Consider the following 18,760-nt stretch of genomic DNA (forward strand, 5'->3'; position numbering starts at 1 on the left):
ATTATTCCATTCTGGAATGTCAAAGTTCTGAAGATAACAATTCATGAAAAATTATTATGCTACCGATTGACAGAAGTATGCAGTAAATCTTCCATTTCATTGAACCTAGTACAAAACTGAGAATTTTCAAGTGAATCTGCTGACTTACTATAAAGAATCAAGCCTATTTATAGTATCAGATGCACTTACTCTCAAGTGCTCTGTCAACAAAAGCTTCAAATAATGACCTAGATTGACAATGCACCAGACAAGGAGGGGTGTAACTACATACAAGAAAGACAGAATGAAAGGGAGTGGGGGCTGGAATCCTCAACTGCTTTGGAAAAAAGAAAATAGTTTTTTCAGGGATACCAGTTGTAAGACTGAAGCACAGATGTACTTCAGTAAATAGCACTAAAAATATAAACAGTATTTTACCATGATGTGTTGCCATGCTGAAATCAGACGGGGAAAAAAAAAACCACAAACATTTACCAGTTTCAAGGCAGCATACAGTACAATTCTTAAATATACATACTTACATCCAGACTCAGAAGACCGCGAAACACATAGAAGTGAACAGATAAAGTATTTTTTTTTCCATTCGGCTTTATTTTTTTTTTCACTGAAAATATTGCTGAAAAATGCTTAGCAATGTGAACATAAATGAAAAGACTTCCTAGATGAAGAGGCTAGTAATGCTATACAAAAGTCTTGATTTAAACTTTAATTACACAGTCAAGCATATAATTGCACTGTGTTACTGTTGGGATAGATGGATAATCATGACCATGGGATAACACTGCAACATGAATTACAGGTTAGAGTGACAGAGGATCACACTAACCAGCTGTCATTCCAGATTAATCAGATCATTATATTGGAGGGTGCTAGATACCCAAGGAAGGAAAGCTCAACACAGACAGGCACTAGCTGTGCCTAAGAGACGGGACTGTCTGAAAAATGTAAAGAATAATGCTTTATGAGAACTCAAGGAAAAAAAAAAAAAAGTGGCAACTGAGGGAACAGAGATGGAATTTGAGTACAGCTCACATTTTGAAACAACTAAGGAGACAGACTACAAGCAGCTATTTGCTATATGACGATCCAGACTGAAGAAATTGAGTGAATACTAATAGAAACAGAAATATTACTTTGTATGCTGTCAAGTAGAAAACCATTGAGGGTTTTTCACTTACAAAAGCTGGTGTTACAAGTTATCATCACCCAAAAATGTAAATTTCTGCACATGAGAAAACAAGATTTCATACCACATGATGTAAAATAAAGGGACAAAGGGCTTGACTGATTAAAGATACCCCCAACTCACCCTGCCCCCCAACACATGCACTTACACACCCACAATGAAGAAATGCTCTGAAAAGAAAGAGGCTACATGACCTGAAGGCTCAGGGGAGAATAATGACATGATTGATCACAACTGTTGAAAAGGAAGCCAAACTCTTCTCAATGCCAAAGAAAACCCAAGGGTGCCTTTGTTTTAGAGAAACTGACTATATCAGCAAAGTATTTCAACCGTTTGCATAACTATCTGTCCCTGAATGAAAGGAATGCAGACCCAGAGCAAAAAACCCCAACTAGTTTTAGGGGTGCTACTGGTTAAAATAACGTAACTTCTATACGTATTGGATCTGCTTATAATTGTGATCCTGTAAGTCTATTCAAGAGTATTTTTCACTCATGTAACTGTAATAGGTATTTAGCTTATTGGTTTATGCTTTTCTGCAGTGCCCAGTCATTCCCTCAGCGAGTGGCTTTGCCTGCTGTGATTCCACGTACGTTACTGACTGAAGAAGCCGCAATGCAACAGCAGACTCCAGGCAAGTGGGCTGAGCTGGGGTACACCTCCTGGGAGAGGAGCCTCACTCCACAGCAGTTGCTAACCTCCACCTCCAGGCACACTGGACAGGTTACTCTATTGGACTCAGAAAGTGATGGAGGAAGGAACGTGTTCCCCATCGTGGAGCTTGCTGGATAGCTTCATATTAATTATATGAAGCACTTAATGAACCCAGTAATGGCTCAGCTTTGTACCAAGTCTGCAAGACCTCAGGACTAAGCTCCGCCAGGCTTTCTCTGTCTGAACTTTTTCATCTACCTGCAGCTTTGTTTTACTTGGTTTAGCTGTAGCAGCAATTTTGTAATTGAGTAGGTGCCTATGGCTAATTTCTTATGACCACAGTTTATATAGATAGAAGTATCAAGTAGTCATTCTGTGTAGAGTGAGGTATTTAATGCCACTAACAGGATGAGCTACAGGCTTGTCATGAGAGCAGTGGCCTTCAGAAGTAAAGGCAGAGCAGTACAAAAGCAGGGCAGTACATGTGTGAAGCGAGAAGAGATGGGCCATCACTGGAGACCCCACAGCTATGAACAACTCAGCTAGATCAGCACGGGGAGTGTGTATGTGGTTAAGCCCAATATAAAAAACCAAACAACAAACAGAAGAGCTCTTAAGAGAGCTGTGGGCTTCAGCTTACTTCAACAAAACACTCCTTTCTGGTGACCGGGGGATGCTCAGTGTCATGATGGTGGGCATATTCTAGATAATGAGATTCACATTTATATTGTCAATCATATACTGCAATTGGTATACTCCACTAACTGTAATTTCTAATTAAATTGTGATTTGAGTGCATTGTTGTGTTACTGAGCTAAATCAAAATCCCTTGTAACTGCAAGCAACGTCAAATTAATTAAACTTCGTACTGTATATTAAGTCCTTCACATGTGCAATATCTAAAAGAACATGGTCAAAGAGTACTGCATTATGACAGGGTCTCAAGAGCAGAAAAAGGTAACATTCTAGAAACAATTTCAAAATTTAGGCTGCTATCATCTCACTATATCTACCCCTTAAATAAAAAAAAATCCCAAGTTTCTCATTAGAGGCAACTATAGAATAAGTTTGTGTCACCAGAAGTTTCACAGATAAATACTTCATTTTCACCACAAAGGAGGAAAAAAGGAGAAGTTCATGCTACACATTGCTAAAATCAATTTATTGTGTAATTCTAAATTGGTTAGTGTTATCATAATTACATAACTCACAGCCAAAGTCAAGCTTATTTGGGTAGTAATGTACCTTTACTCTCAGGTGTAGACTTAAGTTTAAACTTAGCTTAGCCTTTGCTGGGTTCTACTTTTCTTATTTGGGGTAAACAGAATTGTAACAGATTTTATTAAAGCGTAACATGCAGAGCGTTCGACTACCCATTAAGTAGCTTTTTCTAGAAATAGAAAAGATTTGAATTACTCACAGAAAGATACAGTTCCGTTCAGTAGTAAATGCATCAGTAGTAGAAAATGCCATCATGTGAGAAAACACACAGAAACAGATAGGAAAACATAACAGAAGCATTCAGTTTTTCAAACTGACATAAAAGGAACAAAAATGGCTAAAACAATGACAAGAATTAAATATCCTGCAAAAATCCCTTTCAAAACGCAAGTTTTAAGAGCAAGCTGCATGGGAAGTACTGGCAAGACAAGTTAAAGGAGAAGGGTCTGTGGAATCTGGAGATTGCTCTTACTGTTATTCCTTCATTTCCAGAGAAGACAGAAGAAATAAAAACAATTACTAACTGAAGAGTTCACAGTTTAGTCTTCTAACAGCACTTTCTTTTCTCTGCAGAAGTATGATGGTTTTGAAAGCCATGGGCCTCACCACCTCATATATTTTCTATGCAAATAAAAATTACTATTGATGGATATTGCTTAATTCAAACATAGAAATAGAAAAATACTGAAAACGTAAGATTGCTAAATCTCATAAAGTGTACAGAAACATGATTTGTGACTTCCTTTTAGACAAGTAGGGCAGAGCTGGGGGAGACACACCCAAAATCTCTGCTCTCCTGTGCATTTAAAAAGGGATGTTATGTTGACCTCTGAATCTTTCCAAATGCCACAAAAAAGTTGCCTAAACCCATGGCATGAACCGTATTTTTACAGCAGCAGTGCTGAAAAGCCCAGTCCTTGAAAACTACCTGGCAAATTGATCCACCAAAACCCAAAACAACGCACTCAACCTTCCATAACACAAAGCTGCCACCTTCCCTTTTTGGATGGTTATTTTCAACTCAGCATCCCAGCAGCATTCCCCACGTGGCTGCCTAAGTCCACGTTTGTCAGTACAACAGAGGGGAGCTGTCTCGGTAGAGGAAAAAGCACATCTTGACCAGCCACTTCAAATTATTTTAAGTTAATTTAGATCTCCATCTCAAGTGACTTTAAGGGGAGATCAAGAATCTACTCCACTATGCTGGTTACAAGATGTGGGTTTAGGTGTAAAAATATTTTACATTTTAAAAAGCCCTAGTGAACAAGACCAGAGAAAAAGAAATCAACAATGTTAAAATGTTACAATTGTAAAATGTTAAAATGCTATAATTTTAATCTACTAAAAATTAAATTCAATTGAACTTGAGATCAGTATTACTACCTTCTTAGGGTACCTTTATTCCAAGTTTGAAATTCTTCCACTACTGGCAAAAAATCCAAGAAGGCAGAAGTGCTTGTGGATCAGCAAAAGTGTATTCATATATTGGCTGCATGATAAGAAAGGATATTTTGCCTTTCTTTGTGATGGCCTTAAATTAGCATTAGACTGGGCTGTCACTAAGTGACATTCTACTCAGCTTCTCTGAAATTCTTGGCTTTGAACAACTAATTTTTCAACATTATTTTAAGTCAAAATAGCATCATATTTAACTCTAATTTTAATCTGATAATTGTTATTTTCTTCCCTCTCTGCAAAGATGGTTTTGCTGGGAGGATCTTTTCACTCAATACTCTTTTATCAGACTAAATGGTCACATAAACCTTTCCACTCACAGCTCATTTCAAACAATCCCATAACTACATAGTTTGGATTACCACCACATTCTCTTATCAGTGAAGTAATTTTTAGTTTCTCCATACTGCATCAACTATGGCTATGCATATTTCACATGGCTTACAGGATACAGGGTTCTGAATATGAATCACTTTTCCAGGTCTTCATTCTTGTCAGCTGCCATTTACTGAGAAGCACAACATGAATACATTCACGACTGCTGCACAGTGCTGGGTGAAACCAGTCCCAACTATATCAAGGATGCTATAGAGCAGAATGCATAGTAATTACACTACATGATTTCCTTCTCCACCAACCTCTGCCATGACGCTCTTCAAAACTTCTCCACAGAACTCCCCATTTGCAGTAGTAGAAGCATACATCTCAAAAACAACCCCCATCAACTGGAGGACGTACCTGGGAAGCACTACCTGTACTCACAAAGCTTCGTATTTCAATAGTATGTCGGTCCATCCAGCAACTTTTAACTATGGCATCCAGTGTACAGACTGTACTACTCAATACGTATCATACAGGTAAGTCTAGTTCTTATCTAAAATCAATATATTAATGAAAATAAAAGATGGCAAAAAGGAAGAGGAATATCTCCCTGGAATATTTTAAAAACTTAAGTGGAAACAAGGGAGTCCTGTAACTAAGGAAGTGAATATATTGACATGGTACTTAGAGAGATGATGAAAGAAAGAGATATTGATTTAATATAATTAGCATGATTCTGAAATACAGCTGGTAAAGCTTTTACAGGCAAAGATAGAGCCTGATGTTTGAAGGGAAGCAAAACATGAATGTATCATAACTGAACCTATTTAGAAAAGCTACAGAATACTTAAGGTTACTAGAGTAATTACTGGTTCCTGTAAGGCAAGAATGAGATTTTACTTTGGTGAATATCACATATTACAATATGGGATGCATTATATTAGGAAACACAGCTGCAAAAGTCATTCTGTGGTCAGACTTGGGGTCTAATACCTGGATAACTGTATGAAATGTGATGACCTGCTAGTCAGACTAGATGATTCCACAAGTTTCTTCTGGCCTTAAAAAATAGTCGGAATTAAAACACCCATATAGATAGTGACTTTGTTCTAAAACTTCAATCATGAGATAAAGACATGGGAAAAGTAATCTAGCACAGCCAAGAAAAGAAATTACATCTTTCAACTTCTACAGCCATTTCTATCTGCAGTTTTACTTACATATACATATATAAGATGTGCATGATACATGTAACAGTTTCCAAAGAGTACCAACACCTAACATACAAGTTCACTTAAGTCATGTATATTTTCCTTATTTAATACTGATGTACAATACAATGCTGAGTCATTATTACCCTGTATGTGTTTTTTAGTCTAATTTTAACCATAATTTATTGACAAACTAGTAGCTTTCTAATGGGAAAATTGGTGAATATTTAAAAGTAACAAGTCTTAAAAAGCTGGGATGTTTTTAACTCTGAAGATGACACTTCTATTCTTGTTTTAACAAAAAAAAAAAACAAACAAAAAAAACCCAGAAAACAAAACAAAGAAACAAAACAAAAAAAAAAAATTGTTATCAGCAACTATCTCAAAGCCAAAGACTTCTGTTTTCTCTGCAAAAAGAACCTATTAATTAGTCACTTATTTAAACAGCGTGAGAAATATTCCATAAGTCTTACAGCCTAAGCTTTTTTTTCTGGAGAGAGGGGGTAAATGAAGACAGGCATCTGGAAACAAGTATCTTTATTTGAAATAAGTAGATTTAAAAAGGATTCAAAAGAAATATTAAACATTATGCAACTTGGTCTTTGCATATGTTTTCTGAAAGGGAAAGGATATTGTAAAAGGCTACTGAAAGACTTTTGAAAAAAAAGGCTACTACTAAGATGGCAAAGAGACCTAGAGTCACAAAGAAACTAAAACAAATATCTATTTTTTCTGAGTTGAATATAATTGTCGGTGCTTCAAGATGGAACTGGCTCTTAGGAAATTATTTTATCTTACATTCTCCAAGTGTTTTATTAAACAAATCTGACACAACAAGCTTCTGCTAGGTCACTGTCACATTCCTTCTCAGCTTCCAAGGGAGAAGTTTCTGTATGCCAGGAACTGAAGTACACATAAGAGTATATATGAACCACATCTATCTGCAGACTTCCACGAAAAGCATCAGCTTTAATACTTATTTACTCAAAAGGTCCTCCAGGAGCTATTTCTACCTTCAAAACGTCATTAGTAATAGCTCTTTTCCCAGGAATTTTTTAACACCAAGTGGGGTCAGAAGTGTCTTGCACGTGTGGAAATCCCCACTGAGAAACATACCGTGCTTTTTGCAGAGGAAATAGTTGTATCTATCACATATGTTCTCACAAATCATAGTCCTGATCTCTCACTTTGTTGAAGATTTTTTCCCGTATTTACACATACAAAAGCATATAACAAATCAAAACCAGAAATGGCATTAGATTTTCCAAAACCTATGAAGCATGTGTTTGCCAGTATATCGTAAGGAAGAAAAGATCCTCTTCATACACAGACATTTTACCACATTTTGTTCAGCACAGACAACTGAAACTATTTGTCTGATAGTTTAACATTGCTTGATAGTTTCTCTTTGAAGAACTTGATTCTGATTGTCCAAAAACAAACAAACAGCACAAAAAAAACCCCCAACAATTTCTGTGAAAGTGAAAGCTATTAACCATTCTTCCTCTTCATGAGGACAGCTTGAAAATACCTAAGCCAAAGCTCACTGCCTGGCATCTCACGATCTATTAGACATACACTGTACAATTCTGCCATTCCCTTCAGCACTGCCTGCTGACCTTAAGAAACTTTGCAGCAAGGGAAAAAATATGGTTTCATATTCTTTAACCATCAGTTCTTCTCAATTGCATCTTAGAAGTCTGAAACCCAAAAGTGATTCAGCACACTTGTCCATAGGTAAAACACAAATTAAATGGCTTATAAATTAAAGCAAGGAGTTTAGGATTTGAGTTTCCTAAAATCAGCCTATCTCCTCAACAACAAAATACAGACTTCCTATTTTGACAGAAGTCCTCACCTTGAAAAGCACATGGCTAAATCATCTGATCCAGTTATTACCAGCATGAATGTCACTTTACATTTGACATATCAAGCACAATTTTTTCGACCCAATAAATTTTCTCAACCCAATAAATCTGTTCCTCAAAATGGCACAGCATAGGGATATGTGTTCTTCAAACTAAGCACAGCAAACCTTCAGACTTTCTGAAAAAAATGTTTCACATAGGAAAATTAAGTAGAGCAAATAAATATAACATCTCTAACTTCTCTGTGTCTTTCATGTATCCTGCCTTCTTCAAAGACTGCAAACACCTATCACAGACATCAGTATCATAAATTCCACCACTTACTCTGTTGCAGTCACTCAAGGACACTATTCCAGTTATTTCATGAGAAGTAAAACATGAAGTTGCCACAAGTGTTCCAAGAGAATTAAAAAAGGGAACTTTATTTAAAGTTAAGCATCAGCACAGGTGAAGAAAATGTAACATATTTAAATCATCAAAACATACCTTAATTATGAACTCAATAATCTTTTCCTTAATTAGTAGTACTTTTGAATAATTGTCTGTGTTCGCATTTCCGAAACTCTAAGTATATTTTGGTCTACAGTCAAAGGGCACATAAAGCAACATCACATACCAGGCAGTAAAGTAATTAGTACTTTCTTCTAAAAAAGCAGAGGACTACCCATCTGAACAGTCAGTTAGAAATTTACTTCATTTACTCCCCTAATGCAGAATCAGTGTAGTGCATTTCATCTGCCTGAAGCACAGGATGGTGGCAATACCTAGAATTCTTCCAACAGAACATTAAATAATGGAATTCTGTCAAAATACAAAATACTGTGGGGAACAGAAAAATCCCAAAAGTAGGTTTGGGGTTTTTTTGTGGGTTTTTTGGGTTTTGGGTTTTTTTTGTTTTGTTTTGTGTGTGTGTGTGTGTGTGTGTGTGTATTTTCTTTCTTTCAAATCTTTACTAGAAAATAAGTAAAAGAATATTGGAGTTACATGGTTTTCCCAGTAGTGACTGCAGCTGAACATAAATGTGTGCCATTAAGCCAAATTTACTGAAGTCACCATACAGTCTGAGGAACGCATTCAGATTAAAACAAAACAAAACAAAACAGTCTCATTTTTTATCTTAGTACAGTTTTCCAGCTTCAAGACAAGCTTCAAGCTGACTAGAGATCACCTATCAAGAAAGAAGTTTACTTAACAGGACACCTGTGAAATTTTGGTACCCTAAACCACAATATTTAAAGAGATTATCTTCTCTAGTCAGCAGTACCTTATGTTATCTGGCTAGGCTGTTCTTGGTAATAAGGGAATGCAGAACTCCTTTGTTACAGGTTCCTTTTCGCTGTAGTTCACAGGAATCAGAAATGACTTTGCTAATATTTTACCACTTAAGATCCTTTTCATCTAGTGGATTCAGCACTGATCCCCTCTAGTACTCAATTCACTGATTTACAGGGGTGGGAGGTTCAGTTGCAAACTACATAACCAGATATGAATTAGTAATATCATTACAAAACCCAACAACAGAGAACACTATTCAGTATCGTGTTTCAGATTCTAACAGGCAGAGCAGCTATCTTCTACCTATGTAACTTCCCTGCACACTTTTTCAACATCAGAAGTCAAAAGATAAGGCAGGTATTTTTCTTCACAATAGTACAGTAACACAGGCTAAAACACTGGTACATGCCCAAGTAATAAGACTGTCCTGGAAGAGAAACAAACACCTAAACCATGGCTAAATCAAATACAACAACATGCCATAAATCTTAAGACAAAACTCCATGTTACAACTTTTCTTTCTTGCACTCCTCTTAAGAACCAGAAAATAAGACAAACCTTCAACACCAAAATAGAGAATTGGTACATTTCAAGAAGAAAAAATGAAGAGCAAGGTCATAATTTTTATAAAAGCCCAGTGATTCAACAGCTATTACTCCAATGGTGTTAGATATCATAAGATAAATTAATGTATAATTTTAATAAAGAAGCACTGAATGTCTTAGGCATGGAAAGATCACTATAATTGGAGAAATAATTTAGACACATTCAGCAAGGAGAAAGCAGACTAAAAGCAGCTATTTTTTGATGTCTCTCTTTGGAATACCTGTTGCTGCTGGTGAGCCAAACAGCGTAACAATGAAAACCAGTTGTTTGCATGAACTGCAATATTAACCATCTCCTGTTGTACAAACAGGCACTAAGCAAAAACTTAGATACTTGGTCCACAAAAATTTACATTAAGATGTCCAAACCTGACTTGTTAGAATTGAGCAGAGAATCACACTAAAGATCTTTCGTTCAAAAATTTCTAATACCTTTGGTTTTAATCATCCAAGGCTTATAGTCTCTGTCCCTACCCAATTTTGCCCTAAAAGAATCAAGTTTTACACCAAAAAAAAGAAAAATATATATGTTAAATTTTAATTTTCTTTTAAATCCTTTTAACTAAAAAGTCTAGGATAACATCTTATCTACAACTATTAATTTGTCTATAGTTCTTATATGCCATGCCTATGTGCTGTAACTTCACGTGCAAATTGACAACAAGGAGAGATGCCTGAAAACCCCAATTCACAGCACAGAGTGAAAGTGGAGAATAAAATGAACAATTCGATTAAGTTATGTTAAATTTATTTTAGGACAGAACACAGAAGTATACTAAGACATGAAGAAATATTTAACATTCTTTGCAATATGCATCTATGAACAAAATTATTCAGATACCAGCTATGAAACCTTTGTGAAAAAAGTACTAAATCATATTACTGTTTTCTAGCCTGCAGATGCAGCGCTTGCATACCTGTTCTTTAACTGAAGCTAGAATGGCAGAGGTTGTCTCAGTTTCAGAGCCATCGCCATTGGATGTGTTCAACACGGGACTAAGGGAACTTGTCTTGTCAGAAGACGAGGGCTGGTCTGGAACAGGCATATTTTCTGCAGTATTGGAAAAACAAAAGAGTGATTTTGTTATTAGAAACCTGATACTTATCAGACATCATATGCATGTAAGAATAAAAATACTAATGTTAAGAAAAAAATTGTAGAACATGCTTCTGTTCTATAATATAGAATTACTGTATCACTTATTTAAAACTAAAACTAGTTCTAAATTAATTATAAAAGAAAACATTAAATGATCTCCCAGAGTTACTCCAAAATATTCACCACAGTACATTTAGAGAGGATTCATGTAATTTACAGCTGTGATTTTTGTATACTACTCCAGTGGTAGCATCCAACATGAAATTACAATGTCATGAAAGTAATGAATCATGAAATGCTTTGCAAACAGAAAATGAACAAATGATACATGAGAGAAACATAAAATATCTAGTGTTGACTTTCTAATGTGCGTGATTATTTAGTATGTACTATATTGTAAGCCTAGGTAACTAAATTGAACTTTCATCCAGTCTAGAAGGTGATTTTGAAAACATTTTATCAGAGTATTTTTGAGAAAAACAGTACAGAAGTTAAGTCATTTTTAGAGACCTGTTAAAAAAAAAAAAAGATTCTTAGCACTTAAAGGCATTTCTAGTATTCTTTTTTAGAGAGCAAAACAGCGGTGAGACTGGAAAGATTTATCTTTCTGACAGCTGAGCTACAGTGTACCATCTCTTTTTAAATGTCACCATAGGTACAGCTCTGCAGGCAAGTTGTGCCACATTCCAGAAGAAAGGGAGCTGAGAGGCAGCTTGCATAGTTATGTGCAGGCGAGTTATGAATTAGGATAAGAACACATTTAGGTGGGTGCTGGCCAGAATTACTCTGTGTAACTGAACTGGCCCACAGGCTGGCAGCTGGACAGGCCTCCTGAAGAGCAGTGGGGATATTCAGAGGGATATCATCAGAGGGATCCTACACGCACAGCACTTGCCATTCGCATCAATGGCAGAACGCCTGCCCTGGCTCTATTCTACTTTTCAAAGCACAGATCTTATAAAATACAGCTTCTTCTTGCAGAAATAAGAAGCCTGAAGAGTTGAAAAGGGAACCTGGTAAAAGGAAATATAAAATTCAATACCCACAGCAAGCATGCCTGCACCAGTCTGCCATGGAAATTAGGGCTCTAAAAGAAGGGGAGATGACATTCTATAATGCTTTAGCTCTGAAGCCACAGTGCTGCCCAAGAACACTCATTCAGCCCAGCTGGGTAGCCTGTGCCAAAAGCTTCCTGAAACTGAGGACACTGCCATACGTAAGACAAAACCACAAAAATACAGATTATTCATTAAAAAGTCAATTATTTCTCATAAGAGAAATCTCCCTAAATCTCAGGCTAGATTAGTTTCTATACTAAAGAACGAAATTACATATAATTTTAATTAATGAAGCTACATATTTTCATATGGCTCACTTTTTGTAAGTAAATCACTGAAAGTGGTAAATACCAAAACTTTTGCTCCAGTAATGTCCTTGCTCCAGTCACATACACTATTTGAAGTTAAACTTTAAAAACTCAGATGATATACCTGTCTTCGTCTACCACAAGTATACTGTACAAAACTTCTATATGAGTACAATACCTCAATCTAAAAGGACTTCTGATTTGTATTTTCTTATTTTCTGCAACAAAGGAACCAGCTTAACAAGTTACCTAGTTTGTGGCATACAATTAAAGTTGCTACTCTCTTGTAAAGTACCACAGAAAAGACATGTACACACATACATAAACATGCTTATTCTATTACCTTACTTTCAAACAATCTAATTATTTTTCTCTTTACTAAATTATTAACTCCAGTATCACAATAGAAAGCAAAGTAATTTCTTTTTTTGTATTGCAATTTACCTGCAAAAATACAAATGGCCTAACAGTTAATTTTGTAGAGCTATATTTGCAGAAAACATCGAAGTGCAACAATCCCTGCTATCAACTCCATAGCTTATAAAATCCAGCTGAAATTTGTGCACAGGAACAAGAGAGACCACAGGATTCAGGAATATGGGTAAGGACACATGAAGCGGTCCTACCATGCTTACAGACACTCTGGGAGGTGGAGAGCCGTACCTCCCAGTTGGGCTGGCTCATGAGGGACACACGTGGAACTACAACTGCACTGGGACAGGAAGAAATACCACAGTTGTGAATGAGATGCCTGCTAAGTAATTTCAGACACATTGGCTGAAAGTAGCTCCCCTGCTGCAGGATCGCTTTATCTGCAGTTGCAAAGAAGCCTCCTGGAAAAAGCCCCTTTGCCTGCTTAGCTCACCCTCATGCTCCTCCAGGGCTGCCTGACCCTGGCAGGGAGACTCTACTGAATCAGCTGTTTCATAAATACTAGTCCAAGGAGGTAAACCCCAGCAAACTAAACAAGACTATGAGTCAAGAACTCCTTGGTCTTGCTCCCAGCTCTGTGAGTAATTGTCATTTGACGTCCATTTGAATTTTCCTCTTCACCTCACAAATTAAGAGGACTTAACCTGCTCACCCCATCCCCAGCACCCTACCACAGAACACAGTTACTGGGCCTGACTGGGAAGACACAAATGCCACCTGGAATGCCTCTTGCTGCAGTCCAGGAGACCCTCATTTCCATAGTGCACCTTGCTGTATCAGGTAAATTCAGTAGGGGTTTGGTAAGTGTGCATGTCTGGGAGTAGGGTTGCTGCAGAGCTGACCTGTGTTGGAGGACCTCAAGTCCAACATGTAACGAGAAGATGGGACACCAGGATGGGTCCAGATGCCTTCTCTGCATGTTCATTTAATTGGCTATCTTATTTATTTCTGAATAACAAAATCAGTAATTTAAAGCTCACATTAATTGACAACATATCTTAGTAAGTGAAATTCTCAGGCTCAAATACTAGTTTTGGCCTGTGACTAAGAACAAATCCAAATGAGGCCCACCGAAGCATGGTGGTTTTCTGTTCCGATTAGGTTTTCAGGAAGATGGGGGAAATGAGCCTGCCTGAGTTGCTGGAAAAAAAATTATCTGCTACACAAAATGCTTGCCCTAGCACAAACACTCCAAAATATTTAAAGTGTATTTGAAAGGGACAGCAAGGCCACATGGTCAACGGGGGAAGCTGCTTTATGATCGAAACTAAGCTACTATTACGACACCACCAATTTCTGTGTGTTCAAAACCACTACATCGCTGCCATACAGGCAGCAACTGCCTTTTGTTATTCTGAACTTCTCTGGGTACTGTATTCAACTTCATCAAATTTTAATTTTTAGGCTCTAAGTTTTTGTAAACTTTGTTTCCACCAAAGAACACCTCAAAAACTGCTTTAGTAATCTAGAATTTTGCAAGCATCAGTTTACATGGAAAAAAAAAATCATCAGATTACACAACCAACTGCTGCAATAAACTGTACTTTTGTCAAATAGGCTCAAAATCTGAACAGAAAAGTAGCTATTATTCTACAACCACTGCATGTTTCCAGGATTTGGGTTTTTCTAAAAAATATGTATCTTAAAAGGGGGCTGGGGGGAGAGGTAAAAAAAGGCACATTGCGTATCCTCTTCATCTAGAAACAGAGAAATAACAAGAAATGTCTCTGACTTTAAAAGTAATGTTTTGTGCATCTATATATTATGTATATATTATTTTATATAATGTATCGATTATATATTATAGATAGATAGATAATATATAATATCATATATGTTGTGCATAAATAAATAAGGTATTTATTTATTTATAGATAATGAGATAGATAATGATCTATCTTATTAGTTTATTACTACAATTGTTCAAAGGGGAAAGATTGCAGCCAATTGCACTTAGTAAGCTATCATCCATCACTGAATCTATAGCATGATGTTATCCAGCTGAGCTGTTACCATTATATATTTTAACACTTTTTCATTACACAAATTCATATGAGAAATACCATATAGAAAGGAAGCATAGAATGTGTTTTCAAAAGCTACAGAGAAGCTACTGTACCAAAGGTAGTTGTATAAAAAATATATATATATGAATCAGCAACAGTGTTTCAACAGCAAACACCAACACAGCAAAGGCCTGTGTTTGCACTAGTCCATCTGCTCAGAGATGGACTTGTAATTTAGCTCAGACTTCAGTACAAGAAATCGGACAGACTCGGGTTTTAATGAGACTTAAAGCTGCCAGTACTGTAGAATTACAGAAAATATGTCTGAAATAGGCCTCCAAGCCCATAGGCCACTACGAAATCTCTAGATAAGGCAGATTTTTTTTCCCTAAGTCATTCTGGATATTTAATACACATAACCAGTCCCTTACAGCTCCCCTCACCACAGCTTCCCTTGGCCACCTCCCTCTGCTCCGGGCACCACTGGCCTTACTAGTAACAAACTTGCTTCAGTGTTTAATGTAATACATGTACGCTTAGTGTTCCCTGTACTACCCAGCATGGACACAAAAACCTAATTCCAACAGTCTTCTTCAGAAAACATTCTCCCACATGATGTTGACCACTGTACCTTTCCTTCTGCTCTGGCTTCTCTCCTCCAGAAAAGCTACCCCAAATTCTTCCCATTTTTCCCCACAGAATAAGCTGGCTGATAGCTTTTTAACCCTCACTCCTGAGAGCTCAGCACTCAAACTGAAAGGAAAACTAAAGCAAATAAAAGAAAAAAAATAAGAATTAAGCAGTTTAACAGAGTACACCATAGCTGAGCAACTATAGCACAGAAGTACATCAGCTGCATTTAATTTCCACAACAGCAACAGTATTTCCTAACTGTCATAAAAATACAGATGAGATTCTCCAAGTCAGAGCATACACATGCTCCTGAGAGAATCAAATTAAAATCTTAGATGATCATAGATAGATGAACAGGAAAAATACTACCAGCCTTTTGGGAACATACTGGGAAGTCAGATATAAATCATTCATGAATTCCCATACTCCACAGCATTGGCAAAATTCTATCTCAAGTTCGACAGCACACACACACACCCACCTTTTTTTTTCCCTGTGTCTTTCTAAGAGCATCCAAAAACTTTATCTCACTTTAACGAAAGAAAAAAACACATAACCAACCCTATAAACCCAAACAAAACCACCCTCTCCCCATGGACCAGGTGCAGGCACTGGCAGTGGCAGCCCCTGTGAGGCAGTGTCAGGGCTGCCCCGCGCCGGGCACAGCCGGTTCCAGCCGGTTCCAGCCAGCTCCACCGGCCCCAGCGCAGGGCACAGCTGAGCCCCGCAGCCACGGGTGGGCGCCTCGGGGAAAGCCGGGCTGAGAAAGGGCAAAACGGTGCCCAGCAGCCAGGGCTGAGGGCAACGGGGTGAGAAACAGCCCGGCCAGCCCCGAGGGGGGAGCGGGAGGGGGGCAGGGGGCTCCGGGCGCCCCCGCACAGATGCCCCCGCGGGCCCAGGGCAGACCCCGGCGGGGCCGGTGGTTCCCTGCAGCCCCTGGGAAGGGCCCAGCTGGAGCTGGGAAAAATGTGAAGCGGAAGGAGCGGCAGAGAGGAGCTGTATGGACTGACCACTGCTTCCCATTCCCATCCCTCGCATCACCCAGGGGAGAGGAGGCAGTGGCTTTGGGAGTGAAGGGAGGACACTGAGCCTGGGGGAAAAAAGCGGAGGTGTGGGGAAGTTATTTTAGCTTTTCTCTGTTTTTCACAGTCCAACTCAATCGGCAGTAAATTAAGTGTATTTTCCTCAGGTCGACTCTGTTTTCCCAGTAACTGGTCAGTGATCTCCATGTCTTCATCTAGACCCGGGAGCTTCTGCATCTTACCTTCTCCCCTGTCCTGTTGAAGAGGGGCTGGGTAGGGTCTGCCAGCCCGACCAGGTCAACCTACCCACCCCCCACCAGCTGCTTTTGACTTTAACAAGAAAGGTAGACAGAAATGGCCTGGGTTTTTCTTTTTTTTTTTTTTTCTCTTTTTTCTCCTTTTTTTTTTTTTTTTTTTTGTTTTTGTGTGTGTGTAGGTTTTGTTGTTGGTTTTTTGTTCATTTGTTTCAGTCTTGTGACAACATGGATTCCTGAATAGATGGATACAATCTATGGTTGTATACACTATACAGCTATAATCTGCAACTACCATGGTCACCATCTCATGAGCCAATGAAAGCCTCATCACATTAAGATTCCTGTTAAATCACTATTAAGTACAGTGGTGGAAGTATTTTTAAAAATTGGACAAAATCAGAAGCAGAAAAAACCTCAACAATATATAGCTATGGAAAACCAGTATGATAAACATTATACAAATAAGGCCAAGCTATGTAACTGAATATCAGTTTATTGTCTGGAGTACAGATGGGCAGACACTGCTCAGTGAGGAACTGAATCCAAAGAAACTCAATAGTTTACATGGGTACACTGGTTACTTTAACTCTCCATGAAAATAATCTGAGCTATGCTTCTTTATGCTTTGCTGTCTACCTATTATAGTTCCATAATCAACTACCAGGCATTCATCTCATTCCATACAACAACTAGTTTCAACAAAAACTTCTTGTTTTGCTTTTTGTTGTTGGCTTTGTTTTGAAACTTTTTAGCCTTTATCACTCTGTGTGAATGAAGTTTTTTAAAGAAAATTGAATAAAATCAGTTGACAGAATTAAAAATTATTGACCTTTGGAAAAGCAGGTTAAAAATAACTTTTGCCATGTAACTACTCACCAAAAACTTAAAATCTGACCTGAGTCCTACTAGAAGCATTACTCCTAAGATAAACAGGTCAGAGAGGGTCAGTGGGTTGGTTCTTGACTCCGAAGGTAAGTAAAAAAATAAGCTACCCTTCCTTATAGCAGGATTTCATGCCTTCTTTGAAGCAATACAATCAACTTGGCTAGTTCCAAGGTCAAATTGCAAATGTCTGTTCAGGCTGAACTCAGGCACAGAGGTACATACCCAACAAATACACAGAGGTGCCTTCTACACCATACATAAATCCTTAGGTAAAAGAAAATAATGTCATTTCTAAACGCACATGAAAATGGCAATGTCAGATGTTATGGTTTCACTTGAAAGCTTAATTTTGCACACACACTTTGATTTTAATCATACTGGGAAAGCACTTTACTAAGCAGGAAACTAAGGAGGTATAGCTATGAAGACATCCCTGGTAAAAGCATTTTGGTGGCATAGTTCGCCAGTGACATGTTGCCACTCTTTCTCAGATGGGGCGGCTACACCAGCCTTTCAACGATCTTAACTCTTCTCCTCCTCCTCCACATCAGAAATGCTATGCTACATTCACTGCATCCATGTAGAGCATTGAAAAAAAACTAGAACTGAAAAAGTAGCAGCATCAACTGTAAACTGAGCATTTCATTCCTTTTCCAACTTAAACAGCATTGTTTTAATAAGTTATTTTATAATGTATACTTAAAGAAAAAGGGAGTATTGCTTACAGGGGCGGACTTCTATTTTTAAATATTAGATTGATATTCTTTTTAAAGTCACTTCGTTAATGCTGTTTACATAGTCTAATGTTACATCACCTTTTCACGAGTAGAAAGTGTAGACAGGTTAAAAAACCTGAAGCAAACAAAACAGTTCTTCAACAGCTGGAAATCTATGGTAAAACCCAAGTTACCCACTACAGTGGCAACTGCATCAAATCAGTGAAATCAGAAAATCCAAACATGTTTCTTTAATAAAAAGATACTGCAGTAAGGAATATGTACTCCCCAGTGGGTCTTTCCTGTACAATGAACCATTTATCAGTGAGAGCATTCATTATAAAAGTGTAAGTTATGCTGTTTTACCGCACAGCAATCAAATTTGGCTTATTACTGAGCTAATCTGGAGAACCATGAATAACACTTAAGTAGCCTTGGATAAGAACCAATCACTTAAAATAATCCAATATGCAATTATGTATCTAGAAATGCTTCCTTTCCTCTACCTTAGATATGCTGTATAGAGATTACAGTATGACTACCATTTA

The 18,760-nt window shown here is 37.7% G+C and overlaps 1 protein-coding gene across 9 annotated transcripts in view; it reads right to left on the minus strand.

The window, feature by feature from the left end:
- The window catches only part of CTNND2 (catenin delta 2), a 680,231-nt gene that overhangs the window by 542,895 nt on the left and 118,576 nt on the right, over positions 1–18,760 (minus strand). For all 9 annotated transcript variants that reach the window (XM_080382082.1, XM_080382078.1, XM_080382083.1 and 6 more), the window contains one exon: positions 10,714–10,847. In XM_080382082.1, the coding sequence (XP_080238208.1) occupies positions 10,714–10,842 (129 nt within the window). In that variant the 5' untranslated portion in view covers positions 10,843–10,847. The remainder of the gene's footprint in view (positions 1–10,713; positions 10,848–18,760) is intronic.

Source organism: Falco punctatus, assembly GCF_963210335.1.
Source record: "Falco punctatus genome assembly, chromosome: 3".
NCBI lineage: Eukaryota > Metazoa > Chordata > Aves > Falconiformes > Falconidae > Falco > Falco punctatus.